This window comes from Protomyctophum bolini (genome assembly GCF_963924005.1).
Source record: "Protomyctophum bolini genome assembly, chromosome: 7".
Classification (NCBI taxonomy): Eukaryota; Metazoa; Chordata; class Actinopteri; order Myctophiformes; family Myctophidae; genus Protomyctophum; species Protomyctophum bolini.
Window position 1 is genome coordinate 5,061,974 of NC_137868.1, and position 14,261 is coordinate 5,076,234.

The 14,261-nt window shown below is 45.5% G+C and overlaps 1 protein-coding gene across 1 annotated transcript in view; it reads right to left on the minus strand.

The window, feature by feature from the left end:
* Positions 1-128: 128 nt before the first annotated feature.
* Positions 129-14,261, minus strand: part of LOC308317977 (neuronal acetylcholine receptor subunit alpha-7-like) — a gene marked incomplete at both ends in the record, with an annotated part of 35,682 nt that continues 21,549 nt past the window's right edge. The window contains 7 exons of the mRNA XM_080767324.1: positions 129-475; positions 2,887-3,271; positions 4,295-4,588; positions 5,857-5,961; positions 9,868-9,959; positions 10,478-10,672; positions 11,838-12,005. Coding sequence (XP_080623450.1) covers positions 129-475; positions 2,887-3,271; positions 4,295-4,588; positions 5,857-5,961; positions 9,868-9,959; positions 10,478-10,672; positions 11,838-12,005 — 1,586 coding nt within the window. The remainder of the gene's footprint in view (positions 476-2,886; positions 3,272-4,294; positions 4,589-5,856; positions 5,962-9,867; positions 9,960-10,477; positions 10,673-11,837; positions 12,006-14,261) is intronic.

Genomic DNA, 14,261 nt, shown 5'->3' on the forward strand with positions numbered 1-14,261 from the left:
GCCCAGTAAGGCCACCCCCCCCCCCCCCCTCCTGGTGCTGCGGCGGCCATCTTGGATCCTAAAACACAGGGAGAGAGGAGGTGGGGCCGAGAAAGGCCCTTAATTGAATTGTGGAAACCCCCTGCAGGCTATAAAGAGATGAAGTCCTTGGACAGAGACTCTCCGAAGTTGGGCGCGGCGGCCAGGATGGCGATGGTGCAGACGATGTTGAAGAGGCCGAAGCCCAGCAGGCAGAGGCGGTCCAACACGGCCGCCGCAAAGTGCCAGTCGTCCGCCAGGGCCGCGCGCCGCTCGTGCTCCCGCGCGCGCTCCACCAGGTAGCGCACCTCCGCCAGGAGCAACGCCATCTGGAGCTTCTGCTCCTGGTCCTCCTCAGACTCCGCCTCCTCCGCCTCCGAGGCACCGACGGGGGGCGGGGGGGACTCCGCCTCCTGACTCCGCCCACCACCACCGCCACCGCCACCCCCGGCCAGGGCTGCACGAACGACAAAAAAAAATCTTATCTCTTTTTTTTTTTTTTTATCCCATGATTTTGTAACCCATTTTTCACCCCTGTGTCAATCATCTAATGTGACCCTGGGCTCTACACACCCTCCACCAACCTAGTCCCCATATATGGGGGACACGGGGAGAGCAACGGACTTGAACTCATGCTTCCTTCATGCCTGAGTGTCCAAGTTGCTCCTTTACAACCTGACAGGGGGGAGTTTCCCTGGTTGGACGTAGCACGTGGAAGGAACACGTTATTCCAACCAGTTCCTTTCCCCTCCATCAGGCGCCCCGGCTGGCCAGGGGGAGGCAGTTTAGTGACCAGGATTACTGCATGTTTTTTACCCTCACAAAAATCATATCTTTAATGCAAATGTCAAATATAATTGCGATATCGATACGTATACAATATTACTGTTATATATTTTAAGTGTTATACGACATTGAAAACAAAACATTATTAATTAAAAAAAAAAATTAGACAAAATCACTCTTAATTTTAAAGATGGAGTGCCGTGTTTTTCAGTATTCATGCAGAAGGTTGTGGGTTCGAACCCAGCCTGGGGTCGACGTCAGCAACCTGGACATGCGGTCACAACGGGTTCCTAACGCCAAATAAAATGGGTTCAGATCTGAGCCAGGTCTGAAGCCGGTCCTGGACGGGGGGGATCCGGGCGTATAAACAAATCCATCCGTGGCCTTTTTTTGCGACACTGATATTACGCATGTTCATTAGGCATGTGGAAAATAATCGATACGTATCGATACATCGATTATGACGTGCGCGATGCGAGTGAATCGGTTCATTCACTGTGTGTCGGTAGAATTGACGGGTGAAATCCCGATGGATCGTTCGCGGAGTGCTTGTATCGGTAAAATCCGTGGTTGCACCGTTTTTTCATGGTAAATTTCACCCTATCCTGTGTTTCCGAGGCGCATTCAACGTACCATCAGAAAGGAAGAAAAAAAAAGGTATCTCGCGAGTCGCAGCGCAGACACAGGGCGCGTTCGGAAATAGCGCACTGAGCCCACTGTGCAATGCAAACTAATAGGAGAGTGTGCTCCGGTGTGGTATTTCCGAACGCGCCCACAGTCAGTGAACAGAAGCTACCGTACGACGGTGCAGAGGGTGCTTCCCGCAGAGGAGACACGTTGAGAACAGACAGACTCAGACTATAATAGCACCCGCGACTAACAGAAGTGAGCCCCACGCATTAAACAAGAAGCACCACCTTTACTCTTTAGCTTTATAAAATAGCTGTCCGAGTAGCTTTGTCCGTCGATCAGTTGACTTTTCACTGTAGCGCTGCGTGCTGGACTGCTGGTAATGAGCCACACTCCACAGCTGTGCTTGCTGATTATCCGACGCAAATCTGCGTCGCGATCATTATCAATTTGTAATTAAAGAAAGCTTCTGCAGTCTGCACACACGTGTACAACAACGCCACAGCAACTTTCCACTGTCCAGCTTTCCCCTGCTGTTCTCTGGGATAGAAGCCTTATTTATATTCTGCAGCAAGACGGTGTCGCACGCCTAAAATTGCAGATCCACAAGCTCACAGCGGGGCGTGGATGAGACGCGTTGTGAGCTTGTACATCTGCTATGTATTTATAACGTTAATAATACATGCAGGCCAGGGTCTTCAATGTTTTTCAGGTCAAGCCAAGGACCACTTAGCTGAGAGTGAGAGATCAAGTAGGGACCCCCATATAGGCAATTATATTATAAAACTGTTGCAGATTAAACTAGACATAGACTTGTTTGACAGCACTACAAGTGTGACCTGTAATTTTTGTTTTGTTTATTTGTTTCTTTTCTATTTATATGTTGGTAACATTAATTGATGAACGATAGGCTATTACATTTTAATCTCTTGAAACCTCAAATTGACCTTTGAGATATAATAATTATACTATAGCCTATGATTATTAGTAATCTAACAATTCCACAATAACCAGCAGAGAGCAGACCCTTTGTTTACTTACAGAATTCTATAAGTTGGGTTGTTTGAGATGCAGAGCTATAATACTAACCTACAGTAAAACAATAAATTGCTTTGAATTTAAATGTAATGCATTTTTACATGTTTTGGGAAATTAATAGAGCTTTAATATAAATCCTTTCTATTGTGATGAATCGCCATCAAATCGTATCGGTAGAGGGGTGAATCGCATCGTATCGCATTGATTTGAACTAAATGGTTATCGCATCGCATCGCATCGGGAAGAGGGAGAATCGTATCGCATCGTATCGCCAGGGGATTCCATGTATCTCTAATGTATCGTATCGCTGGCAGTGCATCGAGATGCGTATCGAATCGTGAGATGAGACGAGATTCACATGCCTAATGTTCATACTGTACGTCGACACAATAACGATATAATGTGCAGCCTTACCCCCGTCCGGCGCATGGTGGGAGGCGGGCACCGGACCACCACCGCCATCGCCCGATGTCGTCTCCGCTCCCGCCAACAAGCCCTGGTCTTCGGGCGAGTTTGAAGGGCGGCGAAGGTCGAAGGGAGTCGCCGCCGCCCGCTGCTCGAAGGGAGGAGGACTTCTGACCGTGGAGAAGGAGTAGGAGGAGGAGGTGGAGGTCACGGGGGGGAGGAGGTGCAGCAGCTGTTGTTGCACCACCACCGGGGTCTCTCCTCCCCCTCCGCCTCGCTCGTCGACATGGCTCCTATTGGAGGAGGCGTACTGGCTCCGCCTCCAGCCGGACTGCAGGCAGCGTTCCGCCAACGTGGTCACGGCGTCGTGGGGGAGGAGGCCGTTGAGCTGCGGCTGGAGGAAGCAGTGTTGTTTTTGGCAGCAAATTTCTATTTTAGTTTTATAGTCAAAGTCTCTTGAATAGTTTTCACTTAGTTTTAGTCACATTTTAGTCACCTGGAATGTTCTAGTCACTAGAACATTCCAGGTGACTAAAATGTGACTAAAACTAAGACTAAATATACTGACAATTTCGTCAACAAATAAAAACTAGACTAAAATGTTAGTAAGGGACTAGTGGACAAGAGATCCAGTTTTAGGTTGCATGCTGAAAATAGCAGATATACAATCTGCGACGCGTTGTGAGATTGTATATCTGCTATTTTCAGCATGCAACCCAGCATAAAACTGGATCTCTTGTCCACTAGTCCCTTACTAACATTTTTCGTCTTAGTTTTAGTCGACGAAAACAACACTGGCTGGAAGGCCATTATGGTTATCTAAAATGAACGAAAAAAACTAATGTTCAAAAAACATTTTCGGGGTAACTGCAACTAAATAAAAACTGGAAAAAGGAAAAGAAAGACGATAACTAAACTGAAACTGTGTCGTGCTGTTTTACAAAACTAACTGAAATGATAGACAAAATTCCATTAGTTTTCATTTTTGTCAAGTTATTTATATAATCTAAATCTGTAACTGAATATTCCTTTAAAAATGCTATCTTTTCTTGATTTCTTTTTTTTAATTATTACACAATGCTTACTCTCTGCCTTTTCAATCTTGCACCTCGGCTTGAAAAGGGCAGAAAAAAACATTGTCACAAAACTAAAAACTAAATACAAACTATAGCAAACCCGCTCTAAAAACAAACTAAAACTTAACTAAATTAGAGAAGGGAAAAAAGGTCAAAACTATAACAAAAACGAAACTATAGGCTAATGGAAAAATCCCAAACTCTTCTAACCTTGGAAGTGCCCTTGGACAAGGCATTGAACCCCTACCATGAAATGTTCTATGAGCAGGGCCTGGCTGTAAACAAGTTCTTGAGCTTAGTCCAGTTACCCTGGGTAAACATAGTACCTTTCCTTTCCTTACCTTGGGCTGGAGTTTGGCGTGGTGGGGGTGGAGGAGCTGGGTGGGGTGGGGCGGCAGGAGGCTCAGGGCGTGGTGGGGGTGGGGCGGCAGGAGGCTCAGGGGGGAGATGGTGTTGACCAGGATGGATGAGGAGGCGTTGGTGTTGGTGTTGTGGGAGGACGAGGAGGCGGGGGAGAGCACGGTTCTGCTCGGGGCGTCCGATTGGCTGCCGGAGGAGCACTGGTGCTGTGCGGCCCGTTCGGGTCGCTTCATGCGGAGGAAGCGCGGGACCCAGTGGAGGAGGACCAACTGGACCTGATGGGTGGATGGAGAGGCACGCACAGACCAGGGGGGGCAGTCAGACAGATATTTTGTGAAGCCACTAAGGAAATCGGGACTTCCTGAAAGTTCATATAATGGCCTGTTGTGGCGCTGTCATTGGACCCAGAAAAACCCATAGCCCCATAGAGGCCCATGTATTTGGGCCCAACTTCACCTAGACCTTAATAAACATGTCCATGAATACTTTCTGCTTCCAGTCACTAGTTTAAAGTCTCATTTCTCATGTCATAATATTCTTTTTGGAAAATTATGGTCCCATTTATTAAACAAATGACCATAAAGTTGCATATGTTCTGAGGGGCGTGGCTACCGTTACAGTGGAGTGGGAGCCACCCCCCGTTCGAGTCAAAATAAAAACCAACTAGAACTGCACTCTGTCGAGTGCATACTTGCTTGTTGCACACTAGTAGGCCATGAATGGCCAACTAGTGCGCAAGCAGAGCGCACAAGTATACTTTCGACCGCTATAAACTGTCAAATCTCAGTATCTCTGTGAAGGAACGTTTGAAATTTTTAATTATTAGGTGTAACTATTTGCTACCGTAAGAAATACGTATACACTATATAGAGTATGTAGTTGTAAGTTGATTAGCGGTATACTGTGGTTACTTTGTGCCACAACCGTGTCAGCCAACCCGCCATTTGATGCGTATGCAAGAAAAACAGTAAATCTGTGCCTGGTTTGCTGGGACCAGATTACACAGATGACCATATTTCTTACGTCATCATTGAGAGCTAGTCATACATATACACACCACATACTCTGGTCCCAGCAGATCAGGCACAATTTGCTATTATATTTTTACTGATTATGTATATAGTATACGTATGACTAGCTCTAAATGATGACGTAAGACATAAGGTAAGTCATACGTAAAATAAATTACCATGGTCATTTATGTAATCTGGTCCCAGCAAACCAGGCACAGATTTGCTGTTTTTTTTTGCATACACATCAAATGGCGGGTTGGCTGTCACGGTGAGGGGGCGGGCGAAATTATTACTTGCTCGCTCTGCTTGCGCAAGTAACTAAGAAGAAGGGGGGGGGGGGGGATCTAGAAATATGGCGATTTACAATACAAGGACTGACTGGCTTCATTTTACGTCCATATCAGACCCGGCGAACGCTTTGTCCATGTTTCTTTTTACAGTCTATGTCTAGTCTACACGCACGTACGCACACACACCACGGCACACACACACACACACACACACACACACACACACACAGTCCAGCTCACCCAGTGAGGAATGTTGCCCGAGTTGTGGTCATGATGGTGGAGCTGGAGCACGATGACTGTAGCTACAACTGACATGGACACTATCACCATGGTGCTGGCAAAATACTGACCTGAGAGGAGAGGAGAGGAGAGGAGAGGAGAGGAGAGGAGAGGAGAGGAGAGGAGAGGAGAGGAGAGGAGAGGAGAGGAGAGGAGAGGAGAGGAGAGGAGAATGATAGCAAATTAGTTTGGAATATGAAATATTGGACAGATCCATCTTGACCACATGACTATAGAGACACTGTGTAACGATTTGCAGGAATCTTTGGACAGAATCTGCAGGAGGAGAAAAATGTGTTCGTTCTCCTGATGGCACTGTAAAAGGCCGATGTGAAAATGCAGGGCAAAGGTTTCTCCTTGGCCTCTAGGGAGCGTGCACGCAAGTTCTATCTCAAACTATCCCATTGAGGTAGAATGAGCACTTCCGCATTCCGTTGTTACAGTGGGAGTCAACGCTATAGTGTCGCCAATCTCTTACTAGATTACTTAAGCAATATTACACGAGAGGGTGTTGTTTAACGTGATTATTACCACGACAGTGATGCGGTAGGGGAACGAGACGAAGTCGAGTTCCGCCAGCATCACTGAAGTGGGTTAGACAAGACAGGCAAACAACTAGGCAAAACTAGCCTGGGCACCATTTCATTTCGGTATTATGATCTGGGCGGGAGTGGATGATATCGTACATGAGGCAGGAACAACAGGCGGCAACTTCCTTTTCCCTCAAACCGATTTTTCTCAATAAAAGCTACAGGCTATACGAAAGCTTTTATAGAGCGCAGCAGTCCCGCCCCCTTTCAGAAAAGCGAGTGGCCCAGGAAATGAAACCCCAATGCATTTTTCCATCGGCACTTCGAATATAATTTATTTAAAGACGGTTACGCCGCGGACAAAGCCAATTCGGATCATGACAAATCATGACAATGAACACAATGTTTTGGGACGATCAAATCATTAGAAAGAAGAAAATAAAGGCAGGAGACAACACTATTTGTTTTGTTTTTCGTCTTATAAATTATTTGATTTCATTTCCTGGGCCACTCGCTTTTCTGAAAGGGGGCGGGACTGCTGCGCTCTATTGAGGGGAAAAAAAGGAAGGAACCTTCCTTTTCCCTCAATAAAGTTGCCGCCTGTTGTTCCTGCCTGTCGACTACAAAACAATACTACAACATGACGTGACGATATCATCCGCTCCCCCGACAGGATCATACGGACTTTTGAAACAGAGACGAGACCAGGCTTTCCTCCGAGGTGGTGGAAAGCCTGGTGAGGAGGCGAGGTTAGGCAAAACAGGAAACACTAGGACATCACTGCATATACAAGTGTAAAGTACACAGTTCATGTTAGTGATAGAGGGTAAAAAAATGAAATCCCATATACTTCCACAATGGGCAGTTATGATGCAATTATCACTGAACCATTCGCACATTGCCATATACTTTTAATATATTTAGATGAGAGATAATTATGTTTGATGGAATTCATTATATCGGGTAAAATACACTTGCGGCTTTAGTGATGGTGTGAGAAAATGAAGAGTGTTCTTCTGTGTGTGGGCGGCGAACACTTTAACCCATTCTGACCTGAGATCAGATTCATACGAGGTTTCCACTGGACACACACTGGTCTGATTAACCCATTCTGACCCGAGATCAGATTCTAAAATAATGTCAGTCGTTCTTCGATTTTTCAAAAATAGCAGACCTACAAGCTCGTAGCGCACCACTTGGTGGCGCGCTACGAGCTTGTAGATCTGCTATTTTTAAATAGCTAAAGCACGACATGATGCCGACACCCAAAATGGGTTTCCGCCCAAAATGGGTTAAAGATTTTCACGTGGGCGCTGATCCATAAAATGTGGGGAACCACTTGGACTATATGGGACTCAAATATCTTGTCTTGTCTTAATTGATGTCTTGACCTCAGATCTAGTTTAGTATTCACTGCAGCAGTATAATAATGAAGCATTGATTTTTTTTCTCCAACATTACAATATAAATCATTAGCGAACTAATGAAGCGACGGCACAACAGCATATTTTGTTGTGGGGGTGCTGAGAGGGAACTTGACTGTTTACCACTGGAGCCCTGCATGTGCAGCATTTCTGCATATTCTGTGGGGGAACATTCTTTAAAAAAATATATATATATCCCACGATTTTGTAACCCATTTTGTCACCCAGTGTGAATTATCTAATCATGCATGGCTCTATACTCCCTTTCGCCAACCTGGGGAGAGCAACGGACTGACCTCATGCTTATGTGTATCCTACAAGCCTTCTATATTAATATCCCACTATTCTTTGAGACACATTCTCTTGAAAATAATTTAACCTCTGAATATAATTATTTCAGAGCAAACATTCCCTGGAACAACATATTTTCAGATGGGGGTCTGCGGCCCAATACAGTATATTATGGCGGTCCTTGACATGAAAAAGGTTGAGCACCACTGACATAGAAACATAGATTTGTTTTTCAGAAAACATTAGAATCTGCCTCAGGTCTAACATGTCTGTCAGCTAAATGTGACCAAGGATGACATGTCTGTCAGCTAAATGTGACCAAGGATGACATGTCTGTCAGCTAAATGTAAATGTTCCCCAATTTAACTAATGACAATGCACTCTTGAGGAATATTACTCCAGACACATTCAATATGCAAAGTGCCAATATTAGCTTATAGGGTCAGAGCACACTTGGCTGGAGCCTGCAATTATGCATGGTGGGCTGACGTTAATTAAGAAAGGCATCAGTCAAGATAACCACGAAATATTGAAGAAAGAAGCACCTGTTTGCCTGTGGGTGTGGGGTAAAGTAACTACAGTACAGTACAGTACTGTACTGTACTTAACCCATTGACGCCTGGTGCAACGTATATACGTTGTTCTACCCTTGATGCCGGCGCGCTCTCTGTGTCTCATCAGCTATTGCTATACATGTAGCAACATAACTATTTTAAAAAAATCATCAGAATTTGAAGGTTTTCAGAAACCTTAGGTCAGGCCCTAGAAGTCAGGCCCTAGAAGGCGTTCCCAGATTTGGCCTCAGGCATCAATGGGTTAAGTAAACATTTTAGGTCCCCGTGGAAGGATGTCAATATGGGCGAGTGGCTCACAACGTTTGTACTTTTACTCAAGTAAACTTTGAAATCCTGACTTTTATTTGTAACAGAGTACATTCATTACATTGCATTATTTCTTCCTTCCATCTGTTGTTATTGTTGTTGTTGTGGTGAATAACTCCAGAGAGTGGTGTGACCATAGAGTATTAACCCATTCTGAACGGGAACCCATTTTGGTTTTTTAGCTATTGAAAAATAGCAGATCTACAAGCTCATAGCGCGCCACCGAGTGGCGCGCTACGAGCTTGTAGGTCTGCTATTTTTGAAAAATCTAAGAACGACTGACATTTTTAGAATCTGATCTCAGGTCAGAATGGGTTCATCAGACCAGTGTGTGTCCAGTGGAAACCTCGAATGAATCTGATCTCAGGTCAGAATGGGTTAAAAGGATAGAGACTGATCTGGCGCAAAGCTCCGCCCCCCTCCGCTATTCATGTCAGTGGAAGTTGCTCAGTGGCGTTTTGAAGCACCCATGAAGGACCGTCTATTTCCGCCTTTTTTCCCACGATTCAGCATTTGGGCACCAGATTTTGGTGCAACCCGAGCGCTCAATGTTATTAAAGCCCAGCTGCACGGGGTTTCCTCGTCATGAATCCACGGGTCCGCGACCGTCCGCCTGCAGTCCTTCCTCTTACCACTAGGGCCCCGTGCTTCAACGTTGGAAAGCCTAATAACTGGCCCCTTGGGTGTGACTATCGCTTCCTGCGTTGCTGCAGGAACCTGCCGATACGGTTCTGTAAACAGTGTGATTTAGTAGCCGTTTCAGAAAAGCAATGAGCCCCTCGGGGACCCTATTCTAATGCACACACACACACACACACACACACACACACACACACACACACACACCTTACCTATGAGTGGAACGGAGTCTGACGTAGCAGGCATGATGTCAGCGATCATTAGGGAGAAGACGGTTAGAGACAGCAGCACCGTAATACCTGTAGGACACAGAGGGAGGAAAGGAAAGGTACTATGTTTACCCAGGGTAACTGGACTAAGCTCAATAACTTGTTTACAGCCAGGCCCTGCTCATAGAACATTTCATGGTAGGGGATTCAATGCCTTGTCCAATAAGGGCACTTCAGCGGTGGTAATTTTAACGTGCCGGTCCGGGGATACGAACTATAGCGACCTTCCGATATCAAGACCTCTCCGCAAACCGTTCGGCCACCGCTGCCCACTATGGGTGTGTGTGTGGGTGTGTGTGGGTGTGTGTGTGTGTGTGTGTGTGTGTGTGTGTGTGGGTGTGTGTGACGACATGGAAGTGGGGAGGAGGCTCCACTACCTCAGCTCACCACCGGAGCGGTGGTCAGCTCACCACCGGAGCGGTGGTCAGCTCACCACCGGAGCGGTGGTCAGCTCACCACCGGAGCGGTGGTCACCTCACCACCGGAGCGGTGGTCACCTCACCACCGAAAATCCAGACTATGAATAGGCCTTATTAAGTTCTTCTTACCCAGGCTGATCTTCTCCCCAGAGCTGGCGGGCAGCATGAACATCAGCAGGGTCATGGAGGACAGCAGGACGCAGGGCACCAGCAGGTTCAGGGCATAAAACAGGGTCCGCCTCCGCAAGGTCACCACAAAGGTCACGTCCGGGTAGGGCTCTGCACAGCAGTCGTAGAACACCTCGTTGCGACCTCCCGGCACCTCTAGAGGGAGACAAACACAACCAACCTATAATACAACCAACCTAAATAATTGGTGACCCATTTATTTTAAAATGTAAAAAAAACCCCACCAAAAACTGGTGACCAAAAACGGGACCTTTAATGAAAAATAACACTAATACAAAGACATTACACTGAGTGTTGTTCGTCCATAATGAATGTCACCATGCAACTCCTTGCGACATGCCACTATATACTTGTAACCATTATTTCCAATGGCAGTTGCAAGGAGTTGCATTGGAGTTGGTTGGTTTTTGTTGCAAGCAGTTGCGAATATAGTTGCAAGGACTTGCAGCTGGTGTGGTTTGGGCCTATAACAGCCACTCACCCAGCAGCCCCCATGAAGCCTCATGGAGGTCTATAATATAACAGCCACTCACCCAGCAGCCCCCATGAAGCCTGGAGGCCTATAGCTGCAGCCACTCACCCAGCAGCCCCCATGAAGCCTGGAGGTCTATAGCAGTGTTGTTTTTGGCAGCAAATTTCTATTTTAGTTTTAGTCATAGTCTCTTGAATAGTTTTCAATTGGTTTTAGTCTCATTTTAGTCACCTGGAATGTCTTAGTGTTAGTCTAGTTTTAGTCGACTAAATGTCATACGATTTTAGTCGACTAAATCTACAGTTGATTTAGTCGACTAAAATGTGTTTTGACAGGCCTTGGTGTCGTTGTAATGACATATTTTACACTTTGGCTGCATGCTGAAAAAAGCAGATATACAATCTCACATCGCGTCGCAGTATATGTGCTATTTTCAGCATGCAACCCAGCATAAAACTGGATCTCTTGTCCACTAGTCCCGTCCTAACATTTTAGTCTAGTTTTTATTTTTTTACGAAATTGTCAGTATACTGTATTTAGTCTTAGTTTTAGTCATCATAGATTCATTTTTATTTAGTTTTTATTTAATTTTAGTCAGTGAAAAAAGGTAGTCGACGAACATTTTTCGTCTTAGTTTTAGTCGACGAAAACAACACTGGTCTATAGCAGCCACTCACCCAGCAGCCCCCATGAAGCCTGCATGGCGGTCTCTATAGCTGCAGCCACTCACCCAGCAGCCCCCATGAAGCCTGCATGGAGGTCTATAGCTGCAGCCACTCACCCAGCAGCTCCCATGAAGCCTGGAGGCCTATAGCTGCAGCCACTCACCCAGCAGCTCCCACTCTCCGTTGAGCATGAAGCCCGACACGTCGGCCTCTTTCAGCTGGATGTCCAGCAGCCAGCCGTCGAACGTCCACGAGCCGAACTTCAGCTCGCAGCGCTGGATGTCGAACGGGAACCAGCGCACGTCCACGTTGCACGTGCTGACGAAGATCCCTGTGGACAGTATTTAGTATTTGTTGTTGATTTATTATTTTAACACCATTTTTTGAGGAGTGCTAGCCCCTCCTATATTCAGGTTTGTTTTTAGTTCAATGTTTGTTTTAAAAACGCCATTGACAATGAAGGGAAAATATACGTCATCTTGTCCCTAACACAAACATTAAATGCCATTAACAATAAAGATAATTGAATATTTAGCATCCTAACCAGATGCCCCGGGGTCTCCTCCCAGTGGGACGTGCCTCGAGGACCTCCCTAGGGAGACGAACATGTGTCGTGTGCACTACACCCGTGGTTCCCAAAGTGGGGTCCTTCAGGGAGTTCCAGGGGGTCCCCCAGCTAAATGATACTTTTAAACCAAATGGACCCTTATGGGTCTGTAACTCTGAGAGTGTACAAATGGAACCAAACACTCTCAGAGTTAAATTAACATTGATTTTACAATACAAATTGGGCTCTCAGAGATAGAAATGCCATTAAATGGGGGTCTGTGGACTAATCCCCAGTCCCCAGTCAAACTGGGGATCCTTGAAATTAAACGGAGCTGGAGCTAATTAGTGTCGATTTGGGGGTCCTTGACATGAAAAGGTTGGGTAACCACTGCACTGCATGAGTTGGGCTGACTGTGTTGTGAGTGACTGTCATCAAATAAACGCCCGGGTTTATTTGACTCTACAGTATATTATCGCATATATAGGATATTCTTTTCAGGACTAAAGCAAGCTATCACAAGCTATACAGGAGATGATGCATTGAAGTTGAAGTAGCTTGAGCCTATAGCGCTGTTTCAGTTTTTTGGTTCACAATAATACATCATTTTTATGGACATACTAAAAGCCATCCTGCCCTGTCCGCCCCACTGAAATGTAACGGCGTGGGGGGCGGGGCATGCAGTGAACCTGACCGACTGGACATCAATCAGTGAAGACAGAATTAACCCATTCTGAACGGGAACCCATTTTGGGTGTTAGCATCATGTTATGCTTTAGCTATTGAAAAATAGCAGATCTACAAGCTCGTAGCGCGCCACCGAGTGGCGCGCTACGAGCTTGTAGATCTGCTATTTTGGAAAAAAATCGAAGAACGACTGACATTTTTAGAATCTGATCTCAGGTCGGAATGGGTTATAATCAGACCAGTGTGTGTCCAGTGGAAACCTCGTATGAATCTGATCTCAGGTCAGAATGGGTTAAGTGCGACTGTGCATGGGAACATATGAACGCCTGACACCAATACATTTACACTTTGCAACATAGTAGAATACTTTATAGCCACATGTGGCCCCCACCTTCGCTTAACCCATTCTGACCTGAGATCAGATTCATACGAGGTTTCCACTTGACACACACTGGTCTGATTAACCCATTCTGACCTGAGATCAGATTCTAAAAATGTCAGTCGTTCTTCGATTTTTTCAAAAATAGCAGACCTACAAGCTCGTAGCGCGCCACTCGGTGGCGCGCTATGAGCTTGTAGATCTGCTATTTTTCAATAGCTAAAGCATAACATGATGCGAACACCAAAATGGGTTCCCGTTCAGAATGGGTTAATGTGGGCCGCAACTTATCATTTTCGGAATACTGATATATTATTGATTTGATTGAAACTAAAGGCCGTGTTCAGGCTCGGGAGTCGAACCCGCGGCACACTGCGACTGGATTACCAGTCGGGTGCCCAGACGGTTATACGCCACCGCCTGGGCCTAATTACTTAGTATTATCCTAATACTTAGCTTATACGCATGTTTCATGATCAATGCTTTCATGTGATGTATTCCCATGCTTCTGTTCTTGCTTAATGTAAATGGCTCTGGATTAAGAGCGTCTGCTAAATGCCTAAATTGTAAATTGTAATACTACTAGTATGCCTCGAGGACTACAAGTATTAGGATTTTATTGTCTTTTTTTCTGTCCAATGTATTTGCATTTAAGTTCATAAAGTTAACATAAATATAACTAAATGCATTTTGAAATTAAATAAAACATTAACTTTTCAGGATTCCAATTCAAAAATAGCAAGACAAATATTTCAGGATTTCAATTCAAATATAGCAAAAACAGCTGATCTACAAGCTCAAAACGCGTCGCATAATTTTGAGCTTGTACATCGGCTATTTGTGCTACAACATAAATATGCATATGTGGCCCTCTGGAGTGAGTGTGGAACTATAGTGGCCCTCTGGAGTGAGTGTGGAAATATAGTGGCCCTCTGGAGTGAGTGTGGAACTATAGTGGCCCTCTGGAGTGAGTG